We start from the raw sequence: 19030 nt of genomic DNA, 5'->3' as shown, positions 1-19030 counted from the left end.
CTTATAATGCTATAATATCAAATATATTGCCGCAAAATTACATTTTTTTACCAACTGTTTTACTATTTCTATGGATAATCAATAACTATCAAAATGCCGTTTTAAATAAAATTAACTATTAGCAAGTTATAATACAGATGAATTACAAGATACATGTCTAAAAAACATTAATATAACAATAATAAATTATTAAATTAATATTATATTATTGACTATAATTGCTTAAATTTTAGCAATTACTAAACAGCCAACGCTAACTCCCGTAAGGGTGTCGGTCTTTAATAGTATCTCGTTGGTGGTTTTATGAACGTGTGGCTTTTAACATTCTAATAATGTTTCTCAAATAATATTAAATAAATGATATAATTTGATGTTAGTATTAACATTTGGTACAGTATCATTTTATATACATGTTTGTGAGTTTACGCATTCTTAAATTAACTAAAAAAAAAAGTGTCGCACCTCATTGCCCACGACTGTATGTACAGTCACATCGGTTGCAACACTTTCTTTTTTATAGGTTTCAAAACAGAGAGAGAAAGAGAGAGAGAGACCTCCGGTACGGTTTTGTCACAGAAACGCGTTCCGCGTTCTTACAGAACGTTTTTAAGGATTTTCAAGCATTCCAATTGAGAAATACGTGTATAAAAATGTGGGCAATATTGTCCACAACGTCGCCCGATGGAAACTGCCGAGCATTTAAATACAAAGATACTTGTTGACATCGACTCGTTAGAAATAGCTCATTTTTAAATGATTTGAAAGCTGAAAGCTTCCGATGAATTAATCTGATAAATGAAATCATTATAGATTCATGACAGATCAGACAAACATCGATAACCTTTCCCTCCTTGTCAAATATATATAGAGTTTACAGTATAATCATTCTTCAGAGTTTACTGAAATATTTCTCGATAAAATGTCAAGAAGAGCAGCGTCCGATGAGACGATTGACGTGTTATACTGTCTCTAGACTAAATATAGTACATCGTGGTTCGCATTTGCAAAATATTAGTTATCTATAAAGTATATATTATGTATATTAAATATATATTAGAAACCTATTAAAAAAATGTGTTGCAACCGATGTGTCCACGACTGTACATACATACACACCAGGTAGATACGTTCGAATTCAAAAGAACGCGGCGGGCGGCCGCCGCGGAAGCGACGCGCGCCGCCTGGCGTGCCGTTCGCGTGATCGATCAGACCGGAAGCCGGTCGGCTCGCCCGCGCCGCTCTCGTGCTTTCCGAGGCCTCGCCAGCGTCAGGCCACATGTGTCTGCCGTACCGTACCGTTTTCCCGTGGAAAGAGCTCCGCCGAAGATGCGCCGCGTTTACGTAATCCGCGGTAACGCGATGCCACGCCGGTACTGGTAAGGCACGCGGGGCACGGCGCGGTAAGTGTTTCGTCGAGCAGTGGTGTGCCGTCGCGCGAAGTTAAACGCCGAGTTTGCCGAGCGAGTAGCGTGAAGACGTCGACTTCGCCGAGGACGAGAAAGAGAGAGAGAGAGAGAGAGAAACCGAGGAGGTACGTGACGAAACCCGACCGGGAGTTGCGCCGCGCGCGAGTGTCCGCCGTTCGCTGGCGAGTCGCGCGTATGGTGGCACGTCCAGGGTGCCCACCGACGGTCGTCCGCGCGCGCCTCGAGTAGTAGTAGATCCCCGTGATCCGCGGCGGCGGCGCCGCACGTTGCACAGATCGCTCCGGTGCGCGGAGGTGCTGTTGGAGGAACCGCGTGCCGGTGGTGGACCGATCGCGATATCGCCGAAAAAGCGCCGAGTCAGCGCGCTCGTTCTAACCCGCCGGGCAGCACGGGGTGATCCGCGGCGGGTGCCGCACGTGGTGTTACCGGTGCGACCTCGCGCGATCACCGAGCGACGTCGGTGTCGCGCACCGGGATCGCACACGCGGCGAGCGTAGGGTGCTACATCTGCTTTGTTCACGCGACCGCGTGCGCGCACGCCACGCGCGCGCGCGCGCGCGCCTCTCGGGGGAGAGAAGACACGCGAGTACCTCTCTGGCCTGCGACGCGTCGGGACCGAAGGACCCTCGACGTGCCCCGGCTGTCGCGCTCCCTTCGCCCCTCGGGGGAGAGGAGAGCGAACGCACGCGAGAAGTACCGAAATTCCCCCCTTCCTCCCCTCCCCTCCTCCCCAGAATGAAGAGAGGCATATGAAGTTCGAGGACGCGCGCTAGGTTAGTTCATCCCGCCATCCGTGAGCCGTCGTCGAGCCGACGTCGGCCGTGATCGTGAATTTCCTCCCCCGCCCGCGAGAGGCGAGAAGGCTCGGAGGACCTTCCGCGCGAGAGCGGCGTCCCCGACGGCAGCGACGACGGAATTCGTGGACCGCAGCGGAACGCACGACCTCGTGCACGGTCCGCGAACCTCGTGTTTTTGTTCGACGGCGTGCGCCGCAAGATGGCGGCTAAGCTGGCCAGCCAAAGTGGCGCTCGGAGCGGCGGCGCCGAGCGGCAGGAGGCGGGGCCCTGTCAGTCCTACGCCAGTGTGCTGAATCCGAAAGGTGCCTCGCAAAGTCGTGCGAGCAACGCGTTCAAGAGCAACAATAAGGAGAACATAGACGATCAGGTAACAGTGTCGCAACAGCAGCAACAGCAGCAGCAACACTCGCAGCAGCAGCAGCAACAGCAGTCGCAGCATCAGACGGCGACGAGTGCGAGGGAGAGGATAGTGCCAAGTGTGAAGGGTGGTAAATCGTATCAGAGAATAACTCGGTGTCCACAGACCGCCGTCCCGGGTGGCTGTTCAGATCGGCGCCACGACCGCCACGTGAGCCCGTCGAGCATGCCGGTCGCGCACGTCGACGTCGATCATGGATCAACGGCGCCGACGGCGGCCGGCGGTGGCGGCGCGTCACGCGAGGAGGACGGCCAGCGGGGCGACGCCGAGCGGCTGAACAACGGCGGCCTCGACGGCGAGTTCCAGACGGTCGCCACGAAGGGCGCCCGGCGCAAGGAGAAGATGCGCGAGCAGTACCGCGAGAGCAGCAACCGGGAGCGTCACCGGCTGCGCGAGAACAACAACCGCCATCAGCCACCACCACGTGGTGCCAATGGCGTCGGGGGCGGAGGCGCCGGTAGACGCGGCAGCGACGAGAGATCGCACAGAGAGCGCGCCGACCGCAATGGCGTCCTCGATCACGGCCCGAAGGAGGCCCATCATTACAAGGACGAGCAGATCGTCGAAGCGGAAGCTCAGTCGGCGTCCCTTCCGCCGCCGCCGGTCAAATACGTCGAAGCGCCCTTACCTGCGGTGAATCCCTGGACGAGAAACCGAACGCCGGTGGTTGTCTCGCAACCCGTAAAGACTCTGCCCTTGCAACAACAGCAGCAGCAGCAGCAGCCGCTGCAGCAACCGCCCAATGTCCTCGTAGTATCCACATGCGCCGACAAACAGAACGAAAAGGAGAGGAGAGTGTTGCAACCGCAACAGCAGCAGCAGCAGCAGCAGGGTGCAACCGGTGAGTTGAACAATTTTTAAGAGCACACTTGACAAAATTTTAAACATTCTTGTTGACAGACTTGTTTAGCTAATCTCTAATCAATTCTATTAACGTGTATTATATAGACTTTTTTTTTATAAATGTAATATTCATTTATATTGAAATTAATATCGATCTTTTTATTTTTATATGTACAATCAATTACATTTAATTTGATTATGTGTAATACATGTAACCGGCTATATTAATCAAATTCACTCATTCATTTTATATTCACTGTCATTTTTCACAAGAGAGAACGCTTATTTATTAACAGGGAAGAAACACACAAGTGCAAGAGAATTTTGTAAATTCCAACTCCACGGACAAGTATTTTCCCCGAGTTTCACGACGAGAGAGCCGCCGCGGAGGCGGAAAATGTTGTCGCGCGATTAATTTCACGCGGACACCTGTCGCGGAACGCTCGTTATAGGGGATCTTTTGCATCGTTAGATATGCATTTACGCGTGCTGACCTCGGCGTTTTCGGCGAGGGATAAACTGCGCCTGATGCGATAAATAAAGCTCCACGAACTTTACACGCGGCCTTGCCTCGCTTGGTTAGCCCCGATTGCAAAATCGCTTTTATCGCCTTTCTTCGGGACCTTCCGATAGCCATTAGCGCGCGCGCGATAACGATTACATAATTGTTAACCTGTCGCGCACTCGTGCGCGCGCGGTCCCCTTATATTTTATTAAACGCGTGCCACCTCGCCGCTCGACCGGCGGTCTCGCTGAAATTCGAGAGGTCGTATCGAAATATCCGATTTCACGGAGTATTTCCTATAAATAGATTATATTATGGATGATGTCATGGGATGCTCTTCTCTTTCCTTCTCGCTCTTTGTCATCTTTTTTTTTAATAAAAATTCCATCGGACGCTGCTCTTCTTGACATTTTATCGAGGAATATCTCAGTAAACTCTGAAGAATGATTATACTGTAAACTCCATATATATTTTACGAAGAGGGAAAGGTTATCTATGTTTGTCTGATCTGTCATGAATCTATAATGGTTTCATTTATCAGATTAATTCATCGAAAGCTTTCAGCTTTTCAAATCACTTAAAAATGTGCTATTTCTAACGAGTCGATGTCAACAAGTATCTTTGTATTTAAATGCTCAGCAGTTTCCATCAGGCGACGTTGTGGACAATATTGCGCACATTTTTATGTACGTATTTCTCAATTGGAATGCTTGAAAATACTTAAAAACACTCTGTAAGAACGCGAAACGCGTTTCTGTGACAAAACCGTACGGGAGGTCTCATTCTCTCTCTCTCTCTCTCTCTCTCTCTCTCTCTCTCTCTCTCTGTTTTGGATGGGATATATATATTACGAAACGAGGCATGAAAATAGAAACGAGCGAGTGTGCGAGTCGTGAAAAATCGTGGAGGGACGCGGTGGGGGTCCTGAGCAAAAACACCGTCGATCGAGGGAAAGAATCAATGTAAAATATATATACGATCGCGGTTATTTCCGCGTGTTACCGAATATCTTTTTATCGATTCTCAACCAATATCTTATATTTGCGCGCCGAAAAAAAAAAACACTCCCTCTAAACTCGTACTTATGCACGTTTAAGAATCTAGTCGCGGAAGAACTTCTACCGCGTCTGTAATGTTAATTTAATCGGAGAATTTCTTTGCGCGCAACGCAACGAAATCTCGCCGCGAGACGGATATTTATCCGCAGACGTTTAATAATTTTGCAAAACACAAGAATTTGTCTTATGGATAAGGTTGAGTCGAGTTGAGAGCGGCTATATCACGAAAAAGTTAAAGAGAAATCCGAGCTGCGGCGTGCGTCATTTACACTTCGGTTATTCGATAATCGTGATAATAAAAGTGGCGGAGCTCGGAGCGCGCCACAACCCGACCGACAACCTTATCTTCACACTTGCCAACACGTCTCCGGTATATACATACGTGGCATCGAAATGTCCATGTGGCATGGGAAGTCCGACGTGTTGCTTTCAGCAGCACCATCGGATTTGCATATCGGGACATCTACTTTTTTTTCGGCGAGCTAATGAATTTCCTTTTGCCACGGAGATCAGCCTGCATCCTCCAAAGGATTATTTAAAGAATTAAAGAATATATGTTTTTCATTTATATTTTTTTATTAATAATATCCTAATTGTTGTAGAGAAGATTAAACAAGAAAAAAGTTTTTCTCTGAAACAACGAGAAAACGATAATTAAGAAAGCTTGTTTTGTCGCAGCAAGATTTATATAGAATATTTTTCGATGGCATTTCCAAAGTCCTCCTCCACAAGAAATTTTATAATTCTCTTGTGTTTTCTGTAATATGCAATTTACACTGCGACACCGTGACGAAGGAGGTGACGGGCCTCTAATTTCGCATTTCTCATTTTTACACTCTCTCGCGAGAAGCGCCGACGCGATTTAAACGCCTCGTAAAGGCGCGACGGGGCGTCTCGTTTCAACGCCGGTGCCGCTTCTCTCAGCAGCATCGCGCTTCACCGAAAATATAATACCGTGGCATTTTCGACTCGACGACGAAACTCCGCTCGGCTCGCACGCACTTCCGGCGCGCCGCGTGAAGCTTGCCGAATCTGCGGGACCCACGTAATTGATCTACTTGTTCCGATCGTGTGTGGGACGAGAAGCAGCAGCGCGGGGGGTGGGGGGGGGGAGAGTGCCACGAGGGCAATGACATTGACACTCGTTTTTGCGCCGCGGTAGACGTCGCGAATCGCGCGTCTACGGGATGCAATCACGAGAGGCGTCCGTGTGACGCCTCGTCTTACCTAATATCTCCCCACGTGCTCGGCGAACGTTTCTAGACTCTCGCCGCCGAGCCGCGTCGCGCCGGAGGGGACCGAATCGGCGTTACATTTCTAGGAACTTTCGACTGCATTCTATAATCAGGTTTTTTTTTAAATTTTTTATTTTCTCAGTGCGCGCGATGGGGGGAAAAAAGAGAGAGGGAACGCACGTATAAATAATTTCCACCAGAGATCGACACGCTCGATCGAGCTCCGCGGAAAATAGGACGCAAAATAATCTGCAATTCAAGTATGACATTTTTGGAATTAATGTCTTGTCAGTTCCCATTCCCGTGCGACGTTTTAGCCTTGAATCCGCTCGTCGATCTCGCACGATTAACTACACAGATATGCGGATCGGCGTCTTCCAATCTCCGTGCACCTAAATTCGGACGAAAATGCCGCAATTCGCCGCAGCAGCATTGATGAAAAAAAAAAAGAGATTCCGGAGGGCGCGGCGCGATCGGAGATCGCGCGTTTCTCGCAGCCTTTAAACCGCACGCGCGCCGCGAGAACGTTGGGCCTTGGCTCTCTTGCCGCCAATGGACCGACGTCGTTCAATCTACATTAAAATATATGTCGCGGAAAGTGAGAGTCGCGAGAGACGGAAACCTGTTTCGGTCGGATCGGACGGTCGGATTGGAGTTTAGACCGCGGCGCGAATATATATCTCGATCGGGCGCCGCGCGCGCACGAGGCATTTCGAATTGCTAGAACAGTGGCCTCCCAATTTAACTTGGTCGCCGAGGCCTCCTCCGCCTCGTTCCGTCCGTCTGGTAGAAACTCCGCGGGTTCTCGTGCGTGTGTCCCCCTCGTCTAGAATCGAATGGAAAAAAAAAAATGGGTCCGAGGTGGCATAACGAAAATAAAATGAGATAATTTTTTGTCGGGTTTTTGTATCCAACGTATTTTTTTTTTTCTTTTTCGTCCATTCCGATGGGATGGAAACTACTACTCCGTGTGCCGTTCACGCCGAAAGCAGCAGCCGAGAGGCCCGAGAGAGTATTCGCGTTCCCAGCTACCCGTGTCGCGAGCAGCGGCCCTGCTGTCGCCGTGATTCGCCTCTTGAGGCCGGCCAGCTCTCTCAGTGGTGCGTCGACGTTCGAATCGCGACCTCAGCATCGATCACACGCCGATACGTTGCGCTCCGTCGTCGTGCGATCGCATCGATTCGCAAAGATCGCGCGTTATTTATCGACGCCCGGGAGCGTCGCGTGCTCCGATTCGCGCGTATAGGTCGCGACGACGACGACGACGTTCGGCTTCGCCGAGGAGCCAACGATGAGGGATCTAATAATCGTTTCAATCCGCTCGCTCGTTTAATTATTTCTCGAGAGAGAAGAGACACGTGTATACCCCGTCTAATGAACGACGGGCGCTGACGTGCGTATAATAAACTGTGCGGCCGCGATCGGGTTGCATCGAAATACACGCGGGGGAATTTTTTTCGTTCGCGCGATATTCCACCACGGTATATTCTCACATTGCTGATGTGCAATTAAGACCGCAATTTAATTAGACCGCAACTTGGGCGCGACAACCGAGCGGAACGGGTGTCAGGTCCAAGCGAGAGAGATCGCGTACGCGCGACGCGATGAAGATAGACGAGAGTGAAGACGACGCTCTTAAAAGTGAGTCGACACATCATAGACGTAATATAGTGGTCGAACATCGTCACCGCTTCTACCTTCCTTATATGCATATTATAAGTTCGCGATGCGAACGTAACTCACGATGGTGGCTAAAATTTTTCGTGATATTTCTCAATTCGACGAATGAAGATAGACCGTGATTTTGTCATTTCGATTTTAAATGATTTTGTCGAAAGTTTTACGGACAGCCGAAGAAAAACTGACTTTTTAGAAAAGAATATCGACGAAAACGTAGCCAATCGCATGAAGGAAAAAAAAATTAAGAAGAAAATTTGAATTTTATGCTAATCGCGAATATCTTGATATGTTAATTTGATCGAATACATTGATATGCAGATATGCCGTGATCAGCGATGAGAGAAAGGACCTCAAAGAGATCCTATAATTTTGCCCTACGATTTCGTAATCCTCTCCTTTAAGTAGCGACTCTAGTTAGAATCTCGAAACAAATAACTCTGAACTTTGATTCGTCCGAACGTATTTTAATTTTTTTTCATAGGAACGTTCTTTTGTTACGCGTACAAACTTAGCTGTATGCGACGAAAGAATTATTCATGTCGTTTGATATAGACCGTTAAAGGCATTTCTTATCTGTCACTATCACAGCTTGTACGCTACTAACTTGCTTATCTGCGAGCCGGCTAAATCGTTAAATTTTGCATTTGTATTGTATCGCCGACCAAGTACGAACATCATGTATTGTTCTACGACTTCCGGTAACATTCCGGTATAACGGATCATGCTGAGTCGTGATAGGATTACGTGAAATTATTACACCTCGTGACACATGTATTATCGCATCTTTATATGGCCTAACATTGCGTACGTAATTCCAAGTGGAGACATTAAAATCGTGAATCACGCAGTTACGCCTCTGGTACAGATTATAAATGTTTTTTTTTTTTACCTTTATTTAATCCCTAAAAAGCAAAAACTTTGTTTTAATTTTTTTTAAGTTTTATTGAAGACATTCTTTCAGAAAAAAAAACGCTAAAAAAAGAAAAAACGAACTCACGTATACAAAAGAATCGCAAAACGATTTATTATATACATATATATAATTATATATATATTGAATATAACTAATTAAACTCTTAAATAGTTTGTTTCGAAAAAGAGGTTTCATCTTACGCGCAGTCCTACTGGGAGAGAATGCTCGAATCGCATTCAAGTCGTCGTTGTTTATTATTTTGAACGCCCACATCGTACGGGGCAATTTGCCATAATTATCCGGCTTCGGCGTTCCTTGGCACGAAGACAAAATTAAACATAAATATTAAGCGTAAAAATAAGACCAACTATGAGAATGCAGCGTAAAATATCTGTGATGAGTAAAAATTCAGTGAGTAAAAATAAAAACCAATGCGATTCGGGTAAAGATCGCGGAAGTTGTTTTGATGTTTCGCTTGTCAGATCTTTGGATCCTGTGTACGCGCAACTCGCGCTTCAACTCTTTCAAACGTGACACGCAGAACTGAAAGTTATGTTAATGATGTATAATATACTCATTATATAAAACTCATAAATATATTAGTAAAAACTCCAATATCTATCTGATGCAATTCCTTAAGATAAAATTTTACGATAAGAGAATATACGACAAGAAAATGCAAGATGGAAAGAATAAAACGACGCCTAATTACAATTTTTTACGGATACTACACGGAGAGAATTTTTTTTTCTAATTTAGGCTGCAAATCATGTTAATTGTGGGACAATATAGTATTTAGGCAAATTTTACTGTGTACTACAATAAATTTTACTGTAAAATTTATTGTAGTGCACAGTAAAATTTGCCTAAATACTATATTGTCCCACAATTAACATGATTTACAGGGTAAATTTAAAAAAAAATTCTCTCCGTATATGTTAAAAATGTTCGAATATGTTAAAAATGCGTGGTGTAAAATTAATATATGATACCAATATAATTCTTGCTCTAATGACCTTGTCTGTCACCTCGAGTGCCATGTTTTCCGAGACTTGTCTCTTAATTAATGTTTATTACAAAATTAAATATTTCGTTCACGGTGGAAATAAATCGTAAGAGCTACGAAGAATTTTGTCAAGGAAAAAAAGAAGCAATTAATGCGTAATAAACAATGAGTTGAAATAAATGAGTTAAATTTTTGTATCGAAATTTTTCGATTTTGCATCTACTCCGCCTCCCGCCACCAACCTGACGTCGAATGTTGCAGATAAAAATATTCGTGAAACACGCGCGTGTGTGCGGTAAAGATAATCGAGGTCACGCAGTTTGGAACACAGGTTACGAAGGAGCCGATAAAGATATAATTATTTTCGTTCGGAGACGGATTTTGAGGGGGAGGGGGGGGGGAATGTTTGACATGCTGTCCTGAATTATATTAAACACGAATCCTGCAACGAGTGGCTTATACAAAATTCTCGACTGCAACGGTAGCGTCCGATTAAGCGCAAAAATTACTTCCGTGTATCTTTCATATTTTTTTTTTGGAATAAAAATTCCTTTGAAGATACATTTTTATTGCGAATTTGTGACACTAATTCATATCTGTAAAAACGTATTATATACAATTTTATGTAACTGTTGTTTTTTTATTTATATTTACATAAAAACGCTTTTTTTATTTGCAGAAAATGGTGTCGAAAGTGCCCAGCCTACAATTGTCAGAGCTCCCAGAGATAGGAGGAAATTCAATCAAAACGTATGTGATATATTTTTGTGTTTTCTCTCTTATTCATTTAGTGCGCTTGCACTTGTCTATCTAACAGTAAGAAGATAAGCGATTTTATGGCGATTTTATGGCACGAATGTACTAAGTTTATAATCTAACTATTAAAATTATAATAAGTTTAAAAGATAATTTTTTATTTTTATATTTTAAAAATAAAATGTGCTATTTTTAGTGTATAATAAATAACTAAACACAATTGCTTTCGCAGGAATGGACTGGAAAGATAAAAAATAAACACATCCAGTAGTTTAATAGATATCACAAAAAATCAAATTTTTATTTAAATTAAAAAAAGGTTTTATTAAAAATCGTTGATATGAAATACCTATATCGTATATTTTTTTATTGAACCAAATATATTTAGTGCGGCTTTTATTTATACATTATATATTATTAGTTAATATTTTAAGGAATTAATTCAGAAAAAAGACAAACAAATGTTAATAAATAAAAATTTGTCAAAAGGTTTTGTTTTCCAGAATTAATAATAAGTTAAAAAAAAATGCGCTTAAGATATTCTTTCTTTTTTTCTAATTCTGTAAACATTTTCTTTAACATGTATAATACATTTTGTATATTTTGCAATAGGCGAGTGATTTTACGAACATTGGAGACTGGCCTACTTTAGGAACACAAACAGAGGTGGGTATCGTTACTGAAGTTTTTGTTAAATTACTACTTACAGCTGTATCTAGTTAAATTTATTTCGTAATCAACTATGCAAAATCTAGAGCTTGCAAATGATATAATCATGCGTCTGTGAGTGTAGAAATTTTGCTAGAGAAATATCGAATGTTATGTCATCTCAGATAAAAAATTTCTATGTCTGAGAAGTGTTCAGTATTCGTACACTCATGCATTTCTCGAAAGTTATCTTTTGCTCCTAATTCCCTATTATCATACTGCTTTTTATTTTTGTGTTTATACAATAGACGATATTTGGTCTTTTATATATTGTATAGAGGAAAGCAACCTCCATATCTCCTCCGAAGCAAAATGGTGTGCTCAATGGTGAACCAAGTACTTCCAAGGCGTGCAGCACTACCGAAAGCAAAGGCAAGGAAAACAAGGAGAACAAGGAACAGATTCAGGATCAAGACGATAGCGATGAGCACATGGATAATAATGAAAAGAAAAGGAAAGGTGAGGAAACCTGTGCGCTTGGAATTCATTACGATAATTGCGTATAGATAATAGATAATTGTAACCTCTTGTAATAACGTTGTTTTCAAATGAGAGTTTCTCACTTCTGCTTGAAATGTAAATGAGGAAATGTCGTTTTCAATCTGCATTCCACGTCTGATTGTCATTTGTACAGCGAATAAACAAAAATGGGTCCCGCTTGAGATTGACTTGGCACAGAACCGTGGGACTATGCGATCGCCAAGGTTTCAAAATCACCGGGAAAGAAATGGTGAAGGTAATATATTTTACATTTGTATGTACAAATGCGATATTGCGCGCGCGCGTGTGTGTGTGTTGAAAAATGCATCGCGCGCATATCGTGATAAAACAGAAACAAATGAATATAAATGCTAATTACGATACCGTGATTTTAAAAAATCACAGCGAACGATGGTGAGCACTGGCGTGAAAGGGATTACGATAGATCGACGGGATACAATTCACGCGGAGGACGCGGTGGAAGAAATTACCGAAGTAGAGGACGGGGCGGGCGCGGCCGTGGTGGTTTTAGACACCGATACGATCACGAGTATACAAATTATACGACGGACTCTGCACAGGTAATTTCCTACTGATATTATGCAGCCTAAATTAATTATTTACGATAGACACTTTTTTCGATAATGATGTTACCAAGTGGGAATCTATCTGATCATATTCTGATGGATAATAAGCGATAGTAGAACTGAAGAGAACCTTCGAAATTTACATTTTTCCGCTTTACGCTTCTTTCACGATAGACCCCGTGACATAATGCTTCCCTTTCTCTCCTTTTTTGCAGACCCAAAAATACGAACATACGGACTCTGGATATATGATACCTTATATGGGAACATGCTATTTTAATAGTGCAAGTTACATAGATACCACTACATTAAAGGAGTACATACGTAAACAAATGTAGGTTAAATTTTATAAATATTTTTTTTATATCTATATAATTTGTATGTGTGTCGCGTAACTTGGACGATAACCTCATTTTTTTTGCACACAGAGAGTATTACTTTTCCGAAGAAAATCTCGTGAAGGACTTCTTCCTACGTCGTAAAATGAACAAGGAAGGATTTTTGCCCCTCATTTTGATCGCATCTTTTCAACGTGTACAAAATTTAACGATGGATCTGGAGTTGGTGACGGTTGCAGTCAAGGAATCTGATAGACTAGAGGTGTTAGAATCAGAAGATGGATATAAGGTATTATAAACGTAATTGTAAATTAATAAAAAAAAATGGCGCGTGTTGTACGAAATTGTACGTATAGCACACATTTTCAAAAAAATTTAGCATGTTACATACGTACTAAATACAAAATTTGTGCTACAGTAAGTAGAAGAGGATTCGCTGACACCATTAGAGCTTATTTTAAGTTCGATGAATGGGGTTTGATAGTAGACCTCTTTACATATAATTAATTGAATTTTGTGTATATATTAGGGCTGTTACTTTTTACTTACTTCGGATATTCGAAGCTTCGAAAGAATTCGAAGCTTAGACGTTATCTTCGATCTTTCGAAGTTTCAGGTGCCTTCGAAGCTTTGAAAAATACATTAAAAATTTGAATTTTCTTAATTGGATTGTTTTATTGATCATTATTTTTTCTTATTTACACATGTATCAAGTTTAATTATTAATTTGTAATATTTGTAATATTTAGGTTATAATATTTTCCAATTTTTTAGGAATAATTTCGTAAATATATTAATTTTTTTTATTTACAATATTTGTAAATTTTCTGAATAAATTTATAATTTTTACAAATGTATTCTTCGAAGCTTCGAAGCTCGAATGTCTCGAAGCCTTTGAAGCAAATCACCAGCCCTAGTATATATTCTTTATGTACAGAATGGCAAATTTTTCTAACGGTATAAATTATTTTATCTTTTCAGATTAGGACGAAGTTTGACCCGGAAATATGGCCTATTTCGGACATAGCCAATAATATTGCCTTTTCAGATCACGCGGAACAGCCTGTCCCAGTTGAAAATGAAGTAATTCCTACCTCTGAAACTACATTTTGCCCCGTCGCGAAGCCCTTATCCACAATGCCCGCTCCCCCAGTTCCTCGTGTGTTTGACTCTTACCATTCCATTTCGACAGTAAGAAGACATAGCGAACCAGAGATAAATCCCTCCTCGATGAACGAGATTCTAAATCCCGACGTGCCAGAGTTCGTGCCGACGGAAAGAACTAATGGATTTACCGCTACGAATAAGAGTAATCAAGCGAAGGCAAACAAATTCAACTTCGACACGATGATAAAAGAGACACTGGCGATCGCAGATATGTTTCTTCATCCTCCTAATAATAATCCATCTATGAAGATAAAAGAAGACAATAAATCACCAGCCACAACAGATTCTCTCACCTCGGACAGCTTGTCAGAGCGAATGAACGGAGAATTGGATACATTGAGCGACAATACTTGGAAAGAGGTAATTCGTCGTTTTATTCTTCATTCGCGTTCCAAATTACAAAAATTGACGAAAATTAAACTCATGTGGGATTCATGGAAACGAATTGTTTGTAGGTGAGAAGAAGAGTCAAGCAACCGCACAAGGACAGAACGGAAGAAAGAGAGAAATCTGAAGCCGTTAAAAATGTAGTACGAGAAGAGCTGGATTTTCAATTTGACGAGGAATTCGACTCACCACCGCCGACTGGGCGACATAATGCCTTTTCGGAATGGTTAGTTAGTCTTGAAACGTTGTTAATAAAATAGAATATTGTCTAAGTATGATTTAATTTAGATTTTTCTAAAAAAATCTTTCTCTTCATGAACTTTTGTTTTTTACTTTATATACAATAATTTTTTGTTTTAACTGTTAGATTTGTTCTTGTTTCTTTTGTTCACGTTTGTTCCATACTCATCTTAATTAATTTTATTGATATAACTGAGATTGATTAAAGTCCCATCTACATAAGATTTTCTTTTCTTTTTTTTGACGTTTCTTTTTCTTTCTTCGAGTTTGTGTTTGCGTTTTGCGTTTGCGATTTATGTAGATGGGCCTTAAGTTCGAAACGTTTCATCAAGATTTCTAAATAATGTGATTAATTCTCACGAATAAAACGTTATTTTAAATTGTGATCTAAATTTTGCTTATTTAATTACCCTAGTTTATTATTCTAATTGCTTGCAAAAACAAGCTGCTCCTTTTTATTATTGGAAAATCTATACTATTAAAACAAATCAAATATTAATTTAATCTTAACTTTAAGTTATTTTTTATTTATGCAACTTTTAACATAACTAATTAATTTTATAAGCCATAAATTTTAATTTAATTTAGTTAAAAATATATTAACTTGCCTGCTTATATCTCGATGTGTGATTATTATGCACAGGTCCGAAGATGACGACGATAATGAATTATCCGATAGAGACATTAACAAAATATTAATATTTACGCAAACCAATGCGGTATCATCTAGCAGAATCCCAAAGCATGAGGGCCATGATAGAACAGGAGACTGGATTACGAGAGTAAAAATGACTCAAGACTTGGAACAGCTTATCAACGACGGATTGAATTATTACGAGGAAGAATTATGGAGACAAAGTTTTCAAAGAGTAAGAGTTAGGTCTTTAATCTCTTTAACTTAGAAACAAATAGACGTAGGGTATTAATAAATTAATGTTATTAACCTGCAGTACGGCTCTTCTTCCTCCATTGGGAGCTACAAAACGGTTAATATGATTAGCCAAGAGGATTTCGAAAAAATGGCGCCAAAAGCTCCGAAGAAAGCGAATCCGGAAGTTCCACCGCCACCCCCCTCCTTAGAAGATTTAGAAGTTCCGCAGTCTGCTTCGTCGTTACAGGTATTTCAAACTTTGTGAAATGAAAATTATTTCACAGAAAAATACATTACATATTCTATGTATGTTTGTTAAACAGCTTCCAAGCGTAAGTCCCGAGAAGAAGGATAACAGATCGGAGAAGAATCGTTGGAGCGACAAACTGTGTTCGAGTGAAGGTCGAAGGAATACTGCGCCTCGTTTCTTCGCCGTTGTGAAAGATGGACCGTCTGTTGATCCGAGAACGCCGCGAAAGAGGAAGACTCGTCACAGCAATAATCCTCCGGTGGAGCATCACATCGGCTGGATTATGGATGTGCGGGAGCATCGTCCCCGGACGTATTCCACGGGGTATGTAACATTCGCTCGCTACAAACTTGCAGCGCAAACCGAAATATATATTTTTCGATTTCTCAAAATAAAGTAATACTTCATTGCTAACGTGTTAAAGAGCGTAAAGATTTAAGTTATACGAGTTACAGTATAGTTGCTGATTTCCTGTGAAATACACGTACAGTCGAACCTCGATAACTCGAATCTCAAGGGAGAAGCTATAAAAATCTTCGAGTTATAGAAGCTTCGTTTTATCAAAGTTTGAGTAAAAGAGAATTGACATGAAAATTCGAACTTACGGAAGCCTTGTACGAGAGTTTATAATTTTCCGATTGTAATGGCTTTTAAAGGAAAAAATTCGAGTGGTTTTCGAGTTTATAGAGGTTCGATTGTACTTCGTAAATTGAAGGTATTTGGCATTGCAATCTTAAAATAGCGGAAATGCTTAATTATGTTTTTATTTTTCGATTAATTATCGTTAATTTATATTAAATATCGCTAATGATATTTCTGGTCTTGTAAAAATGAGAAGTACACACATGATGAATCATTCATTTTTGTCTTCTTTTCCCAACTGAAGAAATTACCTTGCTGAATAGTTTTGGTCTGAGTGATAATCAACGGAAAAACGGAAAAATTTGAGTTTGCTTTGCGTATACTTTAAATTTTTTTCTCTGTTTTACTGTTTCAGGAGTAGTGCGGGCACAAGTCCTAACGAAGGTTACCTGGCTAGCAGTTACGGAAGTGTTCCCAGTATCTGCGAGCATCCGAGTCACGCTTTGTTGAAGGATAATGGATTTACTCAACAGGCATATCACAAATATCATTCGCGCTGCTTGAAAGGTATCTCATCAATGTAGCGTTATCCTCTTAAGTTATTAATTTGAACGGTTACAAGAGGATGAATTTATCTGTCTTCTTTTCCCGACTGAGAAAGAGATTTGCGGAAAATACTTTTTAACTGACTATTATTTGAAACAAATTTTATGATTACATTGAATCAAGATTTTTACTTACGTGTCGTGTTCGTATCTTTTCAGAACGCAAACGATTGGGTATCGGACAGTCGCAAGAGATGAACACTCTTTTCCGTTTCTGGTCGTTTTTCTTGCGAGAGAATTTCAATCGTACCATGTACGAAGAATTTAGAACTGTAGCCAAAGAGGATGCTTGCGAAGGATACCGATACGGACTAGAGTGCCTTTTCAGATTTTACAGTTACGGCTTGGAGAGGAAGTTCAGACATACGTTGTATAAAGATTTTGAAATGGAAACGATGTATGATTACGAAAGCGGTAAGTTAAAGAATTTATTATGTGCATTTTCGTCACAGAGTAAATAAAGATCAGCACAAAATGGGTTGTTTAACTATATTATTGTATGGTAGTTAAACGGTATATTTGTGCGAAAGCAAATCAAGTGTTTTACTAATGCCAGAAGGATATTCTTATCCTGAAATTAGGTTTCAATTAGTAATACACGAACAAGAAAATAATTTAAAATAACTTAATGTAACTTGTATGTAAATTTAATTTATACACAAGTTAAATTAGATTAATAAAAGTGATTGCTACATCATACTAATGTTAAATTAAATTGTTAAACCAACAGGTCAGCTGTATGGATTGGAAAAGTTTTGGGCATTTTTGAAATACTATAAGAATTCTGATCAGCTTCATGTAGATCCTAAATTGCAAGAGTATCTATCGAAATTCCAGAATATTGAAGACTTTAGAGTAGTAGAAGTGAGTATTATTGCATTCTTATTTACTCGTCATAATTAATTTTAATAATTTTTTAATAGCTCATTTAGAACTCGTTTCTACATAATATTTGTTATTTTTTTTACAGCCTCAAATACACGAGATGCTCCAAGCTGCGAGAATACGTTACAGAAGCGTTTCTGAAAGCGCGAGGGAGGAAGATGCCCCGACAAGCAGCGAATGCCTACTCTCAGACGACAACATTGCACTGCCAAACGCGCAAGAGTCGCATTTACCGCAGCTTCGAAGTAGAGCTGGTTCTTTCGGTTCTAAAATGTATCACTTACGACGACGGAATGACACGTTTCCGTCGTGCAGCAGCCAGCGAGATCTCAGCAAGCAGCAGCCTCGAAACAGACAGAGTTCCGGTTTCTCTACGAAGCCCTTCGAGGCGAACAAATCGCAAGTCACTGCCAGAGAACGAACTCAATCCAGCTCCAAGTCTGAAGCGAGTAGCAAATCTGTGACGATTAAAGCAGAGGGCCCGTCTACTTCCCAAAAGTGAAATCGGCGACGAGAAAGCCGCGCGGATTTTGAATAATTTTGTTGTGAAAGCACTGGCAGAAGACTGTTGAATCGCCCTTAAGATGGAAATGGCTATATATAGTATTTTCGATAATACACGTTATTGAGAAGCAGTATCGTAGGGAAGAAAAAAACAAAACACAGAATGGAAATTGCACCTCCAATCCTATTTGTGCGATCTTGAAGATTGTTGCTATTGGAAATATTCAAATCTACAAAAAAAAAAAGAGGTAAATTCTTGAATAAAGATAGACTTAGAACCGTGATTTAGCGTTTAAGATTGTATCTACCGGTATTTAAACCCCTCGATGTGGTGGCGCGTTGCGAAAGATATTTTCACCTCTCATATTTGCGATATATTTAACTATGTTACAAGATAGAGCTGAGGACAAGGATGATGAGGATGTGTGCGTGTACATGGAGCAATAGTTATAATGGGAACTGTAAATATTTCTAGTTCTTTCGATTTACGCTTTTATTTCGTATATCTGGATGGAAAAATAGCGACGACGACGACTCGAGCGTGAAGCGAGCACTATCGTACTGCGCCGTGTGTCGTGCCGTGAGATACTGTTCGCTCGAAAGCGAGTGTTCGGTGTACAAAAATGAATGAAGTAGCTACTTTTAATCCAAAAGACAGGCATAAAAACGTAAATAAGTAATGTAAGAGATAAAGCGCCTAAACACTACGTTGGATTAATCTATTAATTTGTAAACTCCGAGACTAATCATATATAATTCGTATTTGGTTGTGTAGATACATATCTATG

General features: G+C 41.1%; 1 protein-coding gene across 2 annotated transcripts; it reads left to right on the top strand.

Moving 5' to 3' along the window:
* The first annotated feature begins 1509 nt into the window (after positions 1 to 1509).
* Positions 1510 to 18487, top strand: LOC105455078 (la-related protein 1). Of its 2 annotated transcripts, none has more exons than XM_011698129.1 (17): positions 1510 to 1531; positions 10562 to 10632; positions 11251 to 11304; positions 11625 to 11805; positions 11981 to 12082; positions 12232 to 12407; positions 12629 to 12747; positions 12842 to 13040; positions 13733 to 14278; positions 14374 to 14531; positions 15189 to 15414; positions 15496 to 15663; positions 15740 to 15990; positions 16664 to 16815; positions 17013 to 17267; positions 17584 to 17717; positions 17824 to 18487. In XM_011698129.1, exons 4-17 carry the CDS (start codon positions 11778 to 11780, stop codon positions 18238 to 18240), a joined length of 2931 nt encoding a protein of 976 aa, XP_011696431.1. In that variant the 5' UTR covers positions 1510 to 1531; positions 10562 to 10632; positions 11251 to 11304; positions 11625 to 11777; the 3' UTR covers positions 18241 to 18487. The 2 variants fall into 2 exon arrangements, with proteins under 2 accessions (XP_011696431.1, XP_011696430.1); XM_011698128.1 differs by lacking the exon at positions 1510 to 1531 and adding an exon at positions 6870 to 7924.
* The last annotated feature ends 543 nt before the right edge of the window (positions 18488 to 19030 follow it).

Source organism: Wasmannia auropunctata, unplaced genomic scaffold (assembly GCF_000956235.1).
Source record: "Wasmannia auropunctata unplaced genomic scaffold, wasmannia.A_1.0 LD335949.1, whole genome shotgun sequence".
In the NCBI taxonomy this organism is placed as follows: Eukaryota; Metazoa; Arthropoda; class Insecta; order Hymenoptera; family Formicidae; genus Wasmannia; species Wasmannia auropunctata.
The sequence above is the reverse complement of the archived record's forward strand: the minus strand, read 5'-3'. Positions and strand labels throughout refer to the sequence as shown.

Excerpts from the sequence above, each read along its gene's own strand:
- LOC105455078 (XM_011698128.1), top strand. The coding sequence starts at position 7,888 with ATGAAGATAGACGAGAGTGAAGACGACGCTCTTAAAA. Across the intron at positions 11,806-11,980 it reads TAATGAAAAGAAAAGGAAAG|CGAATAAACAAAAATGGGTC; the intron begins GTGAGGAAACCT and ends TCATTTGTACAG. Across the intron at positions 15,415-15,495 it reads GGAGACAAAGTTTTCAAAGA|TACGGCTCTTCTTCCTCCAT; the intron begins GTAAGAGTTAGG and ends ATTAACCTGCAG.